At 42.3% G+C, this 19955-nt stretch overlaps 1 protein-coding gene across 1 annotated transcript in view; it reads left to right on the forward strand.

Annotated features, from left to right (window-relative positions):
* Window positions 1–19955, forward strand: part of LOC135497820 (uncharacterized) — a 36165-nt gene that overhangs the window by 1343 nt on the left and 14867 nt on the right. The window contains exons 3-18 of the mRNA XM_064787760.1: window positions 1223–1328; window positions 2060–2176; window positions 2949–3069; window positions 3490–3664; window positions 4092–4368; window positions 4678–4870; window positions 5753–5970; window positions 7590–7822; window positions 8614–8767; window positions 9285–9424; window positions 9841–9993; window positions 11417–11585; window positions 12803–12941; window positions 15109–15230; window positions 18486–18625; window positions 19715–19883. Coding sequence (XP_064643830.1) covers window positions 1223–1328; window positions 2060–2176; window positions 2949–3069; window positions 3490–3664; window positions 4092–4368; window positions 4678–4870; window positions 5753–5970; window positions 7590–7822; window positions 8614–8767; window positions 9285–9424; window positions 9841–9993; window positions 11417–11585; window positions 12803–12941; window positions 15109–15230; window positions 18486–18625; window positions 19715–19883 — 2626 coding nt within the window. The remainder of the gene's footprint in view (window positions 1–1222; window positions 1329–2059; window positions 2177–2948; window positions 3070–3489; window positions 3665–4091; window positions 4369–4677; window positions 4871–5752; window positions 5971–7589; window positions 7823–8613; window positions 8768–9284; window positions 9425–9840; window positions 9994–11416; window positions 11586–12802; window positions 12942–15108; window positions 15231–18485; window positions 18626–19714; window positions 19884–19955) is intronic.

A 19955-nucleotide genomic window follows, 5' to 3' on the forward strand; every position in this document is an offset into this window, starting at 1 on the left:
ATCAATCAACATACATGTTATACTCACACATGAAATGATAACATGTTCGCAGTGTCTGTTTGCACTTCTTTTTAAATTGTATTCTAAAACAACTTGGTTTATAATGAACTGCACATTAGATTGTAAAATGCACTGTGCGCCAATGAAGCCTCGTTTTGAATTCAGTGGTTATGGTTCGGCAACCATAACCGCTTGGAACTGGCTATTCGAACCGCCACGGTGTATGGGGGCATTGTTTCCGGTCTTATTCGCACCGTCAGAAACACCGTTACGGTGAAAGGTACCGTATCGTGTTGGTGCGAATAATACGGAGTGAATAAATAGATCGCACCGTGGTGACATGGGTGATGGTGGGTAAGGAAAGTAGGCCTAATTCATGATTGAGGTGGTGTTTGTTTGTGACGAGTGTTGGAAGTGCCTTTACTCCTGGCTCCGGGTGTGGGTAGGGTCCATGACTTCCAGCTAGGCCAGCCGGCCTTGTCACGGTACGAATAGCCACGGCCTAACCGCTTGGGTCGGTGCAAAATGTGGAAGCTGAAATATTGGCCGAAACCTCGGCTACGCCTCGTGTCGTGTTCACATGGTCACATCCTGTCTTCGTGTCTTCGGCGACCCTTAAGATGGGTCCGGCCCAGGTGCAGTTGGTGCAGTTGGCGCCGCACGATTGGAAAATATTAATAATCATTGTTGTAATTCGGTCAATAAACGTCGTTTTAACGAGTAATAAACGGACAAGACAAGTTAACGCAAAGCCGAGTTCGACATTATATTCTTTCAACGTGATAACGCGACACCTCGGTTAGGTCTAAATTTAAGCTCTACCCTCGCGGTTTTGTGATACAACCAATATCTCCAGTTCGGTATCAATTCCTTCAACGTTACACCGCTACATTGTATAAGATTGACTTCATGATTAAATTCTGCAAGTGAATGGTCATATTTCAGTTCCATAAAAAAGCATTATTCCTCTTATTAACACTACCTTAATCTAACTAATTAAATATAATCAAATTGCTAATCAAATTAACTCTTTATTGTTAATTAGTTGGCAATAACCATCACAACAAGAGATGTATTGATATTGATATTAATGTTATTACACGGTGTTAGTGTTTAAAACGTTGTGCAATATTCACGAAGTAATGAACAAAAAGTAGTCACAACTGTTGATGGTATAGGCCTACCACCATCACATAATTAATGTTGAGTGTTACCTTTCCAGACGTCGAAAACAGAACTGGCTCTTCACTGGTCTAATTTCGTGGATGTTGAGGAGGAGGGACAATCGCCATTCAACACAGGAATAAAGTATTATGAATATGCAATCGGTAAGCTCTTCTCCGTTATAAACTTAATTATAAATCTTTATGTACAGTATAACCTCTCTATTAAGGACACCAGCGTTTAAACTCGATGTTTTTAAGATCTACATTGTTTGTCACGTATCACTAAGTGTTAGCTGAGAGATATGCATTCCTAAGTGCTTGCAAAACACAGATCCATCATAGGGGAGGAGGGTGTCTGTCCCGCCGTCCCGTGCACATTGCTACAATAGCTCGTGTTCGTCCATGGTGGATGCCTCGCATGACATGCGCGTTCAAAAAAGTAGGGCAGTGCCGAAAATAGGAACATATGCGTCCCCCAAAACACCAACTTTGAATAGCATTCCGCGAAGTTACTATTTATAGCTCACAAGGTCATTTGGATAAGATATTGATGACGTTTTAGTCACGTGACAGTCGGACATCGACACTTATTTCTACGCATTTGAGCTTATTTTAAAGTCAATTATCTTTGACCCTGCATTGTCTTTAGCATGAATGATACCATAGAGTCAGAGAGAGAAATATTCAGAACAATCATGTAGTATTTCCAACACTCGGACATGTGCCAGATTGAATCTAACTGCCCTAGTTAGAAAGCCTGAATCCATTACGAAACCGCATGTTTGTCCGACATTGCCTGTAATTCAGCGATGGGGAAATAGAGGGCAGCAGCTGCAGTGACGTCATCTTCGCGGAATACTATTAAGCTATTTATTGTATGTTACATGTTGTAGGCACACGAGCTGGCGTACCGGACCTTGTAGGTTTTACCAATGTTGGAATGACGGATCATGCTATGTTACATGGACTGAGGCTGCAGGATGGTCATACATACTACGCTATGATAAGGGGTAGGGTAGAATGGGGGTAATTGTAGCCCCTGTTTATGATATTGATTAATATCCCAATGCATGTAATTGTAGCCCCTGTTTATTTGTAGCCACTGCATTGTTTGAAGCATGGGGATATCAATCAATATCATAAACAGGGGCTACAATTACCCCATTCTACCTGATGTAGAGTTAGACATATACGTTGATGAACAGCAATAATATTACTGTCTATCTCGGCCTGTACTGGTTTGAGCAGGATCGTCTGTTTTTAAATACGATTTTAGTTTGTCAGTTCAGAATATCCTATTGCTTCTGGTGCAATGATGAATAAATACTTTCCACTTTGTTTCCCTTTGATCTGTAATATGGTTCTCCCAAGCTACAATTGGGAACTGCAGGGATAACAATGAGCAGAGTTCAAATCGACTTATAATGTCATGTTTAATTTATTTATTTATCTATTCAAAACCTCCTAAAAGGAGAACATTACAAATGAATCAATGGCACAGAAAATAATAAAACATACATGCGATGCAAGATAATGCAATAATCATTTAAATGGTGCACTTGATTAAAAAGCTTTTGTAAGTAACTTGGCTTGGATCATTTCAATAGAATAGGCTTATTGTAGCATTTGCTAAATATCAAGGACCAGTGAGTCCGTATCACCATCAGGGGTATTCGTACCTGACTTTAAAACTCGCTTAACTGTAAATGCGGCTGTAAATTGTGAAAGGCCCTGTATAGAGTCCATAAGGGTACCGTTATTAGTTCCTTTTATGATTTTCAGCGACGGATTACGTGAATTTGACGACTACAGCAGTCAGTGCTGGTGTGACAATTGACACAACACCACCAATAAAAACACCAGCAAGGTTAAAGTCTGAACACAATGGTACTATCGCTGCAAGGTAAGCTCATACCAGCCTATACATGCTTCCCGAAATTGGTGGCTTGCATTGGAACTAACTTTTTCCCCCTTGTCCGTCATTGAAGGCATTCAAGTGTGTTGGTCAACCATGACTATCTCCTTTGTCCCTCCACCATAAGGACTAGTTTCCCCTTATGACATCACTATTTCGGACACTCAGCGCCCCATTTCTGAAAAGGTGTATAGTCCGTCGAATGTCAATCTTCACAACCTCCTCTCATTTGCTCATGGCTTTTTTTCCAGGTCGAAAAATGATGTTAAATATCATCTCAATAATACTAATACCATATTAGGTCTATTAGGTCACTTATTTTCCTCGGATGCCATTGTGTGGTGACCGTTGCGGTTTTAAATTAGCCGTTCATAAGCAAATGACCAAATCAATGCTTTGCCGTTCCAGTTGGGATGGCGTATTCTCAGACGCCGAGTCTGGCATATCACATTATGAATGGTCAGTGGGTTCCGAGGAAAGATATGCGGACATCCTACCATACACAAGGACAAACCAGACCTCTGCTTTCACTGGGACCCACCTCAACCTACATGAAGGTCATGTCTACTACATCTCAGTAAAAGTAAGTTTGTTGACGTTTTTCACATGCAAGAATGCAACTTGTACTTGTCGATATAAACCTTTAGCCTCGACTTATCCACACTGATTATTCAAATTAACATAGTCAAATAATATCCGTGGAATTCAGATGATATCAGTGGACGAGGTTGCACGGCCTATGCCTGTGTTCCTCATTTTCCACCTCAGCATTCGAGCTTTTATTCTGCCTCAGGTTAAGTTCTGGGTCCAAAGAGTATGGTGACGTCACAAATGACCAAGAAATATCTACTTTTAAGACTAAATGTAACTTGACAAAGCGTCTTGAACGATGAATAATTATTTTTTTTGCACAATAAATGAACATGCTGATTATCCAAACCGATGGTGAATCATAGGCACCATCGAGTAAGCCTATGGACAATAATCTGTTTCGCATTTTCTCTCCCAAGGCCTTCAACAAAGCAAGTCTTTCTTCCCTGGTCGCCGCCTTGCCTGTGATGTACGATGTATCTCCACCACTCAAAGGTTACGTGTTTGACGGGAAAAGAGACCAGGCAGCTGCGAAACACAAGGACAAGAACTTCCAGTGGGACGCCGACCATATCTGGGCTCACTGGGATGGCTTCACCGACCCACATTCGGGCGTAGTGTCCTACAGCTGGTCGGTTGGGACATGTGTTGGTTGTGGTGACGTTCTTAGAGACCATCCACTTGGGGCGAACACGGGTGAGGATTCAATTATTATTCCAATTTAGAAAGATCTTTAATTCACATAACGATGTGTTTACAGGTTGACCACCAGGTGGTTTTCGTCTGAAAACAAAATACTTCTTTACCTGCCATTTATTCTAACCACGTGTCCTTGGTTTCCTTCCCAGTGTCTGCATATAACGGCCAATGGTTATGTTAATACTGTTGGTATCACAGTCGTCACACTTGCCACTTTGTAATGGATTGATTATTAAGACATGCCAATAAAAAATCTACTAAACTCCTATTAGTTTCATAATCTCATACTCTACTCTTACTTTCAAGATGCTGTCACCACGGATTCCGAGGTAACGCCTCGACCAGGACAGATTTATTACGTAACAGTTACTGCCTGTAATGCTGTAGGACTATGTACAAGTGCCTCGTCAGATGGTGTACTAATAGATAACACGCCACCTGTCGTCGGTTGGGTACAAGATGGAATTGACCTCAGGGACACTGACTATCAGTTGTCAAGGTAAGACAAATCTAGCTAAAGAAATGTGGTATTCTCTTAAAGGACCATTGGCATTATTAAGGGCAATATAACCCAGCCGTCGGCTGCCCAGTCATTTCATTTTCTACACATTAAGTAGTTTCCATCCGCAAATTCGAAAAAAAGGAAAAATTCAAAATCGGACTGAATTATCGCGCTTTTCCGATGTTGACTCCGATAAGACCCGAGTTAACTCTCCACGCATCGACTCTTTCCTCGATGCACCAGTAAGGCGTTTCCTGGAGCAAGGATCTACCCCTTGACGTCAGGGTGCTGATATCGATTTTTCCAACGTCACGTTGATGGCGCTTGATCACCCCGCAACTGCGACGATAAATGGAAACGACGTTGTGTCTTAATAGCGGGGAGACGTGAACTCGGATCTCGACGTGCACTCCCGATCACGTGGCGGGAATGGTATTTCGCGCCAGGACTTGTGCGTACTGGAAAAAACGATTAACGCGTTTTTCTACTTTTTAAGAGCTGAAACAAAATTGGAAAAGCATCAAACACGTTTAGAAAAATAATTTACCGATGAACCAACAGAAGAACCAGCATACTGCAATAATAATGCCAATGATCCTTTAAGTAATGTAGTGCGCACTTAATTACACCACTCGGATAGCTTTCTTCTGTATATTCATTACTTCGTGCATTGCTCACAAAGATGGCCACTTTAACCTTTATTGTGACCGTTAACGACTGAATGAACTTTTAGACTGGAAGAGTCTCGGTATTTCAGTCGAAAGAAGTAGCACTTAAATAGCGTAAATGTGAAATGGATCGGAATGGAATAGCGGAAATATGATGAAAGGCAACCACGCATGTCATCGTCCATAACCCAGTTGCGCTTCGATTCTGCAGGGATAATGTTGGGGCGAAATGGTGGGGTTTTCTTGACCCACATAGTGGTATATCCCACTACTCCTGGTGGATTGGCACGACCCCTGGTGGTGATGACCTAATGAAGGAGGAACGCCTCCATCACACACAAATGGTATTCTTGCGACAGCTACCCGGTGGAGTAAGACTTCCAGTTGATAAAGACATCCACGTCACAATCGGTGCAACTAATCAAGTTGGTAAGTTTAATTTTCATTCACATAGAAATCGTGCAAAAGCCAAATATAATTTTCCCGACATGATTTTTCTGTTGTGATTGTTCACTAAGGATTCCGTTACCTAATCAATTTCTCATCACCATTAGCAAGGTGTGATATTCAGAAATATCCTTAATACGAACACAAATTTATCTGGCTGTCAGATCGATGCTTGTCGTTTTAAAATAACAATAGTACTCCATGGAATATTCCGCATGACAGTTTCTGAGACAAATCTATTTTTAACAGTTGAAATAACTGATTAAGATTTGATCAATATTTAGACTTGATCTACATTATGCTACTAAATGATAGTTTGAAGTATGCTTAGTAATGTGCGTTACCTGGGATATATCATGTTGCCCTTTAACCCGTTATTATCGATTGGCCTTTTGAATTGTATGGAATTTCTAAAAACCGAGCAATAATTATTAGAAATGATAAACAATACGTCGATGATTTCAAAAAGAGTCCAATAAGCAAATTTTTCATCTTGAAAAAAATCCGCATATATTTTATTGGAAATGGCTATTTGGCAAGTCCGGCTTACCAAACAGCGACTTTTTCTTGTCCTGAATGGAGAGCCGAACTCATTAATATTAAAGTAAAGTCTCCAGCTCGCCAAACAGGGTAGATTTTTTACCTTTTTGGCAAGCCCGGCTGGCCGAACAGGGTGGCTTTTTAGTGCTGTTTGGCAAGCGGCTCTCCAAACAGGACAAAAAAAGATGCCTGTTCGGCGAGCGGCTTGCCAAATAGACCCGGCCTATTTTATTTTGAAAACTACTTTGAATATCACCGTGATAATTGATGTGTAAGTAGACATTGGTAGTAGAAGCCAGATGGCGCTGTTATCTCAATTTCAGAAAAATTGCAGATTGGTCAATTTGTGAAACTATCGACGAATAATCATAGCCATCCTGACTCGCATGCGTTTGCGTCACCGCTATCGAACTCCACAAATGCATGACGGATTCCATAAATTTTCTTGTTTTCTCTGCACGCTCTCAGCGCACTCCAATCACAGCGCTGATATGAACATTTAAATAGTGCAAAGGGCAACGCCGATCGCACGTTGTCCAACCTCGTCGCCTGTTTTGGCAGTGGTCCAACTGATGCAATTGTTAGTGTATTTTTTTTAGAATCCGTCTAATGGGTACTGGGTTGTAGGCAGAAACTCGTTCTCTTGGGATAGCCAAGACAAAAACTAGCTTTATCCCAACAAATTCTAAAGTACTTTTCATCTACTGAAACTCGTTCTCTTGGGATAGCCAAGACAAAAACTAGCTTTATCTCCACCAATTCTAAAGTACTTTTCATCTACCTGTCCCCTGCGGCATGGGAAAACATGAATTATTACACTTTTAAATCGTATTGTCGTGGATATTTCAAAACGTATTGTCGCTCAGAATCGGATACTACTGCAGTTGCTGAGATCTTTCCGTAAGATATGTTCCGATAGGTTCAAATTCAAGGCTACTTGCATGGGCCCAAAAAACTGCTTCTGATGAGGCGGAACATGTCAAGATTTTGGGTAAATGATTTAGCGATCTCATAATATTGCGGGTCAAGATGATTCATAGCATGATTTTGCTATATTTTAGGCATGTCTTCCAACGCGACCTCCAATGGATTCAAAGTGGTCACCTCCGCACCAGTCATAGTTCAGCATCCAACACATCTCCGATCAATGGGCTCTTTCTTCAGAAACACTCAAATCTTAGGAACCGCATTTGGTGTCGCATGGAAATTCACAGACGCCGGTTGTCCGATTGGAGAGCAATACATTCGACTGGGAACTGATGGAGTACACATGGAAGATGTGCCAACCGTTCGGGTAAGAGCTAAATGAGCTTAACAGTCATGTTTCCGAGCCTCGCGAAGCACGTCGTTGCAATGCATCAATTAGCGATTAGCGCAAAGACGATTGGTTTCATGATCGGAATAATACTGATAATTCCGTAGTTTTTCTTTTCCGCTTTCCCGCTTTCCTTCAATTTGCTGGTGGAAACTAATAATGTATAGGAGGCCGGGCACAGTCCACAACTGGGTAATATTAATAATGACCCTTTTTACTCCGTTGGCCTGTTTTGTTTAATACTATAATATGCTGTGTATTATACGCGCCGGTCACCGATCCAAAGGTTGACCGCGCTCAACGTTGCTTAACTTCCACTCTGGGGCCAACGCGCCAACCACTGGGCCATAAAGGAATTCCCTCATGGCTGGCGGGTTAAGCCGTGCCATATACCTGGGGGTACTATACATCATTCCCCCCTTCGGACAGAGATGGATCGTCCTCGATCATACTTAGCGCTTCATGCGTCTCAGTACCGAACTACAAATCCAGAGTTCGCATCGCGTGGGAAGGTCTGCCAGATGTTTAGTCTCCCCCGTCACGATCCTTGGGGAGGCCAGGCCCTCCATTTGTAACAGTTTTCGTGGCCAAAAAGACACGGGAATACTATTTCTGAACACGATATCTAATACTGCGAATTTGTCAATCTTTACAATATCGCCGTAGGCGATTACATATTAGTTAACACGTGGGCGCATGGCGGCACCACCAGACGGCCAGGAGCGCGATATATGAAATACCATACATCCTGCCACAACTTACTTTTTCAGATTGGCAATACCGTCAGAAGCTACTACTTTACGAACGTCAGTCTACACGATGGGACAATTTACTATGCGTCTGTCACAGCGTGTAACCTAGCCAGAAGTTGCACTACCAGCACCAGTGAGAAGGTCCTCGTAGATAATACCCCTCCACTTACAGGCGAGTGTGAACAAACCGCTTACCAATTTCAGACAAATCGGTGTGATTGTCGGAATATCGCAGCAGTTTGAATTAACAAGCCATTTCCTCACTTATGGTTACAGTGTGCAATTAAAAAGCAGATCTGCCAAGCCGACACGCTTAGCTGTCTATTCAACGATACTTTGGAATTTAACAACGGCAATTACTTTAACCCTTGCATGTATGCGATTTTCGTCAACTTTACACGCCACAACCCTGATCAACAGGCAGAGCCATCTGAAGTCAAGTAGCTGAACTAAAAAAAAAAACAATGTGAGGCACCTACAACTGTCAACATCAGGACATGGCTCTTCAATGTTTGGGCAGAAACGGTCTGGCGTTTCCCATGTTTGACTCATTTCAGGCTCAGTGAGGTGTAATATAACCATGAACAAGGTGTATTTTTTTAAACCATGTCTTCCCACTTAATGCAAAATACATGGAATTCAAGTAGGAACGCTTTTCTAATTTTACGTTACTGCGTTTTCTGTTGAAGGGGGTTTTACAAATGCCACGTACTTCACCTGGAATTCTACAAGCTTGTCATTGTCTCTAACTGGTTTCTTTGACATCCACTCCGGCATAAGACATTACGATATTGGTGTGGGAAGCAGCTACGGGGCAAGAGACATCACCGTACGTATGTTTGTTTACCGAGTTTCCGCAAATCTCACAAATACGAGCTACAAATTACGAACTTATAGATCCATTTTTTCGGAACCGACCCGGGTTGGGTTTAGGTCGGTTCGGTTTAACACACTGTGTAAAAAGGCCTAATTCTTTCGACACATCCTAGAACACCCACTACTTCCCACTACTATTGTTATAACATTCTGTTTTTAATATTGTATCATTTCCACAGTTGAGACATTCTGCCTGTAATATTTAAAGCCATAATCTTAGAAGAATATTGTGAAAATCGTACTCCATGTACACTTTTTTAAACTAAATACGTTACAAGAACAATAGTGGGACTTTCGTCATGTGATGAGTTCTGAAATCAACATGCATGCGCACTAATTTACCTCACTCGGATGCATCTTCCTTCGCAGAATGGAACACTCATTCGATTTCATCATGTGTCGTCCAAGCAACTGGAACAATTTGATGGTGACGTGCAGAGTGTTGTACTGATTGGGAGCAATATCACGAAGAACCTGTCGGCTGGAACGTATATCTATGTTTCTGTGACTGGTACTAATGGGGTAAGTTTTTTCATTTGACTACCATCTCTTGCAATAAAAAAGACAACCTTTGGCCAACTCGATTTAAAAAAAAAAGTTTAACCTCTTTAGGGCAGAGACCTGTATTCATCCACGACCGGAAGTGTGGCACAGTCACATAGAGCCTATCAAAATGTCAAGTTGTGGTAAATACATGGCTGGGATGGACCAAAGTGGAATTAATTCTCAATCTGTGGTTGATTCTTAATCTACAGAGTCAGGCCATCACAGAAAATTGTTTTTTTGATAATATATTTAAGAAAATGTGGTCTTACTGGTCAGTTTAGAACTTGTACTTTGACAGGGCCATATCAATGCGCCAGTGACGTTTTGATGGATATGGTGTACGGAAATCTTTTTTTCTCAGGCAATCGGTATTGGAATTTTTAAAAACTTTATTATGCTATTGGCAAAGGGTTCTTCTTGACACATATAAAATTTTGTGCAGATTGATTGGTCCAATGAGTACTTTTTTTACCAAAACCTATGCACAACAATGTACACGTAATGTACACATGTTTTAATAGAGGACTATGGCCTTTAATTCTGTATTATGGTAGGGCCTTCGTTATGTAGGGCCTGCGTTTGCGGCACTTTCAATTCAAGAGCCTTGTTTTCGTAATGTCCGTACTTATCTTGAGTTGCCTCAGTAGAATAAATTGTCAACACACAACATCATTAACAGTTCTTTGTCTACCAGGCCTGTTTCTCAAGTACCGTTTACACGCGTTTTTCTACTATCTCTAAGAGCTGAAACAACATTGGAAAAGCATCGAACACGTTCCGAAAAAAGTTTACTGATGAACAAGAAGAACATACTGCAGTACAAAGCCGACCAAGTCATTTTAAAAATATTATGCATTTCCAGCTTACACTTCCTGAGTTCGACCCATGATTTCCTCAGGATGAGCTTATACCGCTATTTCAAAATAATGTTTACTTTATGCAAAATACATTTAATTGAAGTAAGAACGCTTTTCTAATTGTACGTTACAGCGTTTTCTATTGAAGGTTTTTGTTACAAATGCCAGGGGTTTACAATACAACAACTGTCCAACACTATAAAGTAAAGTTTGTTTATGAAAGTGTCATCCCAATGAAAGGGCCAGCCAGCTTTTTGGCTTATGAGACACTCTTCACTTCCAAACTCCTATCTCTAATGCCAGGCGCCTGGCGAGAAGGCAGTTTGTACCCTATATTTAACTGGCTGGCGGCTAACCAACCGACCGCATCGGAAAGAGGTTACCAGCGGGCCTCGAACCTTCGACCTTCCGTTCACGAGGCGGGCGCCTTAACCACTAGGCCATCGAGATATTTATTGCTATTTCTCACAGTTGTGTCAAATTCAAGGTTCTTGCTGATAAGATATGTCATCACTTGTGATTTGCGTTTCATATATTTTCAGGTTGGATTAGAGAGTGATGTTTTACAAAAGAAGTTCAGGTTGTTGGAGGGCGGTGGCCTTGCCCTTATTAGGCAATGTGAAGCAGAGCTGTGTGATGGTCATTGTGTATGTTCGCCACAAAATACAAAGTGTCCAAGATCAACGAAGGAATGTTCAATAAGTAGAACCGGTTAGTTTACTATCTGCTGATAATGGAGACATACTGCAGCCTTGCAATTTGACTGCCTCTGTGATTTCCTTAAACCACTTGAAGCTGAATGGTTGGTGTACTGTACGCGCCGGTCACCGATCCAAAGGTTGACCGCTCAACGTTGCTTAACTTCCACTCTGGGGCCAACGCGCCAACCACTGGGCCATAAAGGAATTCCCTCATGGCCGGCGGGTTAAGCCGTGCCATATACCTGGGGGTACTATACATCATTCCCCCTTCGGACAGAGATGGATCGTCCGCGATCCTACTTAGCGCTTCATGCGTCTCAGTACCGAACTACAAATCCAGAGCTGGCATCGCGTGGGAAGTTCGCCAGATGTATTGTACGCACCGGTCACCGATCCAAAGGTTGACCGCACTCAACGTTGCTTAACTTCCACTCTGGGGCCAACGCGCCAACCACTGGGCCATAAAGGAATTCCCTCATGGCCGGTGGGTTGAGCCGTGCCATATACCTGGGGGTACTATACAGTTGGAATTAAATCAGCTTTTGTCTGCCGTTGATCATTCATTATTCAACGTTGATAAACATTCATTGCAACTCCCCATCCCCCCCCCCCCACCACCACCACCCACACTCATGATCACGCACACAGACACATCTAAAGCAAATGTCTTAGACATGTGATGGGGTTTGGGGGGGGGGGGGGCTGGGTTCAAAACGAAATGTAAGCAACATCCGAACTGGTTTGATGAATCACAATTACCATTTTTCCTAATTTTTTTTATGTCCATTTCTGCAACGTTTCAAAATAAGCCCGTGCCATATTTTGTTGACATGCATGTCAGATCCGTCAGCTTGCTTTGACAGAGGTAAAATGATCAGTTATCAAGGTCAATGTTCGAAAAACAATGTTCTTGGAAATTTCGTTGGCCATGGGATCACTACGAGAATCCATCTGGAATCTCGATGTGTACATAAGAACAATGATTTTTAAACCTTGCTTGTGAAAAAAACCTGAAACTAGAATAATTATTTGGAAGTGACTACTTGGCAAGCCCGGCTTACCAAACAGCGACTTTTTCTTGTCCTGAATGGAGAGCCGAACTCATTAATATTAAAGTAAAGTCTCCAGCTCGCCAAACAGGGTAGATTTTTTACCTGTTTGGCAAGCCCGGCTGGCCAAATAGACCCGGCCATAGTATTCACAAGGTGTTTCACTTGTTCAATGCAGATGCGGTCAATTTAACGGTGTTTGATGTCATCGACTTCCGTGAAGATTCCACTCTTCTAGACATAGATTACAGCCCTTCGACATGCCTGATGGCAGCGCGCTGGAAGTTAGATCCGTCATCAACAATGACGCCAATCAGGTAAGAAACCGCTCTCCCGCGGTTGAAATTAACGAGCACTCTATCATGCATACATATCACACCGTGTGCATTGCATACTCTAGACTCACCGATCTAAGACCGTGTTGGAATATGCAAACCAAGCCCCATATATAGATAATGCCTTTTGTCGTTCGATGCCATTCAACATTGTTTATCGACATAGCCATAAGGGGGGGGGGGGGGGGCGACACTAAGTTGTGTAACATTTCTGATGGTCATGACACCATGTCCTGCCCTTGTCATTTTTGTGTCGATTTCACAGCAAGGGCTCAGAATGTCAGGCGGATAGGCCCTGAGCCGATCAGATATAGAGGGGCCTTGCCTGTTCAATGTGTGGTGTAGTGGCTTGGACTCTCAACCAGCGGTCAAGAGGTCCCGGGTTCGATCCCCACTGTCGACGTGAGACTGTAGGCTGGCCTCTCTGTCTTACTTGCCTCTCTGCACCCAGGTGTATAAATGGGTACCGATGTGCAAGGGATAGTAGTCCTAGGGCTGATAGTCCGTGTAACAATAGCCCGCATTGCTAAATGTTTTGGTTAGGGTTAGCGGTACAATAGATCATGCTGCTTAATTGGTCAAATACAATGCTACCGGACTATGACTCCAGGGGGACTATATCCGCTGTCACACCGGTCAGAAATGCACAGATTATAGCGCTGGTCGAGCCGCTCATCTCTGGTCTACTGAAAGGTTTCAGGACAGACCGGGGTTGAACTGAAAGTCGGATGATAACCTATATCGTATTTGATATCAGACTATAAACCCTAAACTTTAACTTTTTTAACTTTATTGTGCCGGGGGCGGTCATGCCTCGAGATAATGAGCCGGTGTTAGATCGGTGAGTATTGGTTCCACGGTTCATCGCCATTTCGCCTATAATCATTTCGCCTACAATCATTTCACCTACCGCCATTACGCCTACCAGAAAATGCCATTTCGCCTACAGCCATTTTGCCTACAGTCATTTCGCCTACAGCCATTTCGCCTATTTCCCATTTCGCCTACTTGTCATTTCGCCTACCCGCCATTTCGCCTACTCGCCATTTCGCCTACTGCCATTTCGCCTACATACAGAAAATGCCATTTCACATAATTATGAATATATTTGTTTTAAATCCTACATATTCATACCAGTATCAGTAATAATATATGTTACCAGGCCTTATACCTACTGTTGCAAAGGATTTGCAAATCCACCACATTTGTTTGGTATCTGTCAAAAATATATGTTTGGCCATATGTAGGCCTACTGTAGCAGAGGATTGTATCCCATTTCCCTTTTAGAGTCCCAATCATCATACACTAATTTGTTGTTGTTGAAGCTCAATTTTGGTTACTCGATTAATTACTGGATTAATTGGATCACTATAAAATGTGTCACACAACATAAGCAGACTAATTAAGCCTATGAAAGGATTCACAGACAATAGGAAACTGAACAAAACGGCTTCGGTGGTAGAATTACTTGTAAGGGGTGAGATTTAAAGAGAGCTTCATTGGTCACATGTATCTGGGAGATATGAGTACAGTCACTATACCACATGTGGGTCTAATGACTACAAACTTATGGATTATCAAAAAGTAGGTTGACAAATAGGGCATAATGTTCCATAATTCATAGGTTTGTAATCAATAGCGCCACCTGATATATAGTGACCGTACTTCTATCTGCCAGCTAAAAATTTGCCTCAAACCACCTCTGTTCAATACAAATATCCAGAAAGTCCTACTTTCCTTCCAATTTATAAAAAAAACAAAAATGGCAGTTAAAGTAGGCGAAATGGCTAGTAGGTGAATTGACAAGTAGGCGAAATGGGTAATAGGCTAAATGGTTATAGGCGAAATGGCTGTAGGCGAAATGGCTGTAGGCGAAATGATTGTAGGTGAAATGGCTGTAGGCGAAATGATTGTAGGCGAAATGGCGATACACCGTAATAAACAAATGGTATTCAATCATACAGACTAAATAAATTGAACAAATTGAAGTTGAATTCAATTGATTAAGTTCAATTGACTCTGCTTAGATCAAAGGGAACTCTTTGCAACGGCTTCAAAGAAAGTAAGCTGGCTGTTACATGCAAGTAACACGATATGATTCACTGAGCTTACTCAAATAGTTGAGCGTTGTTTTTAATAATCATTTCAGTTATGATGTTGCTGTGGGGCTTGCCTCCTCGTCGGAGCCGGACGGGTTACACATGAAGGGTAACATCGTGTGGCGCAATGTTGGGCTCAGCAACCATGCTATACACACACGAGGTCAACATGGTAAGCGTTATTTAGCACCAGCATGCCTTTTAATTCCTTGTGAATCGGACAAAAATAGCTCATCGTTGTTAATTTCACTTTGCAACGACTCTTCTGGACTATTCAGAAACAACGTGGCGCTTTGTTTCAGTATTTGACAGGATTCAACGAGACAAGCGCTTCTCTTCTCTTCGCTTCTCTTTGCTTTGCTGTGATCGGTGGTTTGTTGCAAGTGAAATGTACGCGTAGAAAAGCCAGAAAAATTGCTTTCTGGTTGACGAGTTATGGATTGTTATCAAGTATCAATTCACCATCACACACAATTCACAATTAATTACATATGTTACTGTTTGATTCTTGTTTTTTCTAATGACAATAACTAATTGTGACCCGTCACAGCAAAACCTGGCGCATGTCGCACAGAAGATGAGCCAAAATGACACCACGAGATAATGGAAGAAATTAGTGTGCTCATATTTCACGATAGGCAGACAATAGAGAAATGAACAAACAGTCCGTCTCAACCTGCCAAGCTCAGAGCGACATGTGCCTGGTTTTACTGTGACGGGTAACAATTATGTCGGCCTACAAATATGAGGTATCTATCAGATTTGATGGGTGCTGTCAATCAGTTAATCGCCTAATGAGTCAAATTTGTTTTAAATTTGAGCTGGGTTTGGTTTGCCGCTGGTATTATTGTCAATGACAATCACTATTAAAAGTAATGTACATGTACATGTGCCAACAGATACCATATTCACCCTTGCTTCGACGCGCGTCCAATACCTTGATTAAAATACATGCAATCTATTTCAAGCTGAAGTTAATCAGCTATTACTTACTCATAAACGGCATCGCTGTACACATTGTATAGTAGTACCCCCAGGTATATGGCACGGCTTAACCCGCCGGCCATGAGGGAATTCCTTTATGGCCCAGTGGTTGGCGCGTTGGCCCCAGAGTGGAAGTTAAGCAACGTCGAGCGCGTATAATACATCTGGCGCGTATAATACATCTGGCGCGTATAATACATCTGGCGACCTTCCCACGCGATGCGAGCTCTGGATTTGTAGTTCGGTACTGAGACGCATGAAGCGCTGAGTAGGATCGAGGACGATCCATCTCTGTCCGAAGGGGGGAATGATGTATAGTAGTACCCCCAGGTATATGGCACGGCTTAACCCGCCGGCCATAAGGGAATTCCTTTATGGCCCAGTGGTTGGCGCGTTGGCCCCAGAGTGGAAGTTAAGCAACGTTGAGCGCGAACCTTTGGATCGGTGACCGGCGCGTACAATACATCTGACAGACCTTCCCAGGCGATGCTAGCTCTGGATTTGTAGTTCGGTACTGAGACGCATGAAGCGCTGAGTAGGATCGAGGACGATCCATCTCTGTCCGAAGGGGGGAATGATGTACAGTAGTACCCCCAGGTATATGGCACGGCTTAATCCGCCAGCCATAAGGGAATTCCTTTATGGCCCAGTGGTTGGCGCGTTGGCCCCAGAGTGGAAGTTAAGCAACGTCGAGCGCGGTCAACCTTTGGATCGGTGACCGGCGCGTATAATACACACACAATGGTAACAAGTTAGCGTGATGCAACTGACCATCGCTATTGTTCGATCAGCTATCTGATATCTCGGCACGTGCAGCTTTTTGTGTCTCATTCAAAAACAACAATATGCTTCGCATTGAAACTTACGCAAGGTCTAAAGAAGATTAAATGGGCACACCATGTGAAGTTGTTTTAAAATCCAGTTTATATTAACAGCGCAGTGGCCATGGGAAGTGAGGTATGTGTGATCGAAAAACGGGTTCACCATATACTGCTTTATTTACCGCATTGAAATAGTACCCCTCTGCAAAGTTTCATGCTTTCTTGAAGAAGTGAACGATTTTTATGCTTAGCCGCTCTACTAAGTGTACATTGCATACGGTAGAATCAAAATGCGCCGCGACGAGTCAAAAAGCGGGGTGTTTTTATTGATTGTGCTGTTTTTTTATGTTACTAGTGTTTTCTTCTCTAAATAGCTCATTAAACGCGGCGGTTACTGAATAATCAAGGCAAATAATGTGTTTTGCTCATGCATAACTAATTGAGTTCACTACCCTACTTTTGCAGTAGTTCAGAGAAACAGATGAGGTAACGGCTTTTTATGTAATCACCCGTCACCCCTTCCATTAACGGGGTGAGCCGTTCGTAATTACTGGTGGTCGAGGAAAATAGAAATGCAAGAGGTCCGTCGCGTGTCAAATCGTCGCACGGGTATTGCATGTATGATATACACTAATATACAGGTTATCCTTGCCTATATCGTCTTCTATACCTTCTTGTACAACTGAAGATGTATCATACATTTAATTAGGCCCTTAAAGGGGTATCACCAGGAGTGGGTGTGAATACTCAAGAAATCTTTGTAGCAGACTCCGACCTCTAGGCCTAGACCCTCATTGCAATGTCACCAAAATACGTTAAAGGCAAAGATAACCTGTATGTCTAACCTTAACCCTAACCCTAACCGTTAACCCAGCAATCTGATTTGCTCCGACGATCTTGCACTGGACACTAGTGGCAGTTATACAAGTTCAAATTCAAATTCAAATTCAAATTGGTTTATTGTTGCCTTATAAAAGTTATATTTCATATCAGCAGAAGTTTAAAAAAAACTGGTGTAAGGTGAAAATAAGACAGGTTAGAAGGTATTGAAGCATGCTGAACATCAGACCATATAAAGAGAAGTGGAGTGGTGCAAGACTTGGTTTAGTACAGTGGAACCTCCCTTAGCAGACACCTCTCTATTAAGGACAACCTCTCTATTAAGGACACTAGGTTTGTTCCTGTAGCCCATGCTTTGGGGCCATTTCCAGTGTTTCAATTCAGTCGAAAGGGCGATAGTTTCTGATGGTATAACAAATTCGATTTATTCACAAAACACGCAGTTTATTATTTTGGGTTTGAATCACAACCGGTGTGCAAGGGATAGTAGTCCTAGGGCTGATAGTCCGTGTAACAATAGCCCGCATTGCTAAATGTTTTAGTTAGGGTTAGCGGTACAATAGATCATGCTGCTTAATTGGTCAAATACAATGCTACCGGACTATGACTCCAGGGGGACTATATCCGCTGTCACACCGTGATAAAGAGTGTACGTGAGTGTACGTTTCTGCTTAGTTTGCTAGTAGCCAGGGGCGGTCTCTTCACTTTTGCCACAAACTTAGTTTTATTTCGGGAAAATGGTTGCTGTTACAGCATGTTATCTTTGTTTCTTACCATTTCAGATCATTATTTATATGATTACGTCAAGTACAGTTTCTTCGTGAAGGCCTGGATCAGTAGGACAGAGTATACACTTTTCAAATCTGACGGTGTATACCCATCAGCCCGTCCACCAGCTCTGGCAAAGAAACAAGCAGCTCATGTGAGTGGTTAAATATCACATATCGGGTTGGTCGTTATCAATATATCTCCATTCTTATTAGTGTTCGAAATACTGTAGAGTATGCATTATCCGGTTGTCTAAAGAACAGCGAATCCGTATTGATTCATTGAATATCCATGTTCAGGGGCTGGGCGTGCCTGATCATCAGTATCAGCATCACCATGTTTCATGGGAAGAACTCCGTTGAGAATGAAAGCATTTGCTAATCTGTATTCATGGTGGTGGTGGTGGGGGGGGGGGGGGGGTTGATATTACTCAAGGAGGCATTAGAAACCTTATAAACCTGTAACCGCCCGCGAGGTGCTAGTAGAGCCATCTACAGGACGTTTATCTAACTAAAAGTTGTTATATAGGTCATTATATAGGTCACCGCATCCTGATCGAACGTACGGAAAGATGTTTAACCACAAGTAATTTGCCACCATCTTGAAAGCAGTACCGCGGATATAGAAAAGGAAAAAGTCGATTTGCAAAGAGGCTTTATCGCGTCACCAGTAACCCCGCGAAAACGATTGCTGCCCTACGCTGCATTTATAGTTCTCCATAAAACAAATTTAAACCCCAACATAAAGTGTCACGTTTTATTTATAAGGATCATATTTTGTTATTTATTAATAAAATAAACCGTCTTCTGAGAAAAAGTGGCACTGATTTCTGAATAAGACTCAATTACAGTCTGATCTGAACTGGTGACGCAGTGTATGACGTCGGATTATCAAACATGCCGATATCAAAATGGCGGCAATTGATCAATTCCAGTGTCTGAATTTTTTTAATTTCGGCACTGTGCGAGTTTGGCTGAGTAGCTAAATAGCTTTGCCGCCTCTCCGATTGCAACCGTAAGGCAGGTAAGTTTAAATGAGATCAATGGTCATGGCGACGAGATATTTTTAATTAAGTGAATCTCAGGGACGCAAGGTAACCTATTGTCAGTACAAAAAATAAAAGTGAGATCGCAATACCTGTAGTATATGCATCAACAGTTGGGTAAAAACGACTATGAATATGGTGATTATGTGTGTATTTCCAAATCTGTTGATGTTTCCAACCGGCTACATTCTCATTCAGGTGAAGGATTGCCGCCAAGACGACGTCAATAATGGAACTCCCAAGGCCAAGGATGTGGACTGGTATAACCGACCGAACTACTTTTGTGTGTCTTGGAAGAACGCCTTTATGGACAGAACGTCTGATCATTGGGACAGGTATTACGTATCGCTAAGCACATTTCCTGGCGGTAAGTACAAACTACAATTTTAGATGTTGTGGTTCACTGTTGAGTGCAATACTTGCCGAATCGGATCCTGTA

The sequence above is a fragment of the Lineus longissimus genome, chromosome 13 (genome assembly GCF_910592395.1).
Source record: "Lineus longissimus chromosome 13, tnLinLong1.2, whole genome shotgun sequence".
Taxonomy (NCBI): Eukaryota; Metazoa; Nemertea; class Pilidiophora; order Heteronemertea; family Lineidae; genus Lineus; species Lineus longissimus.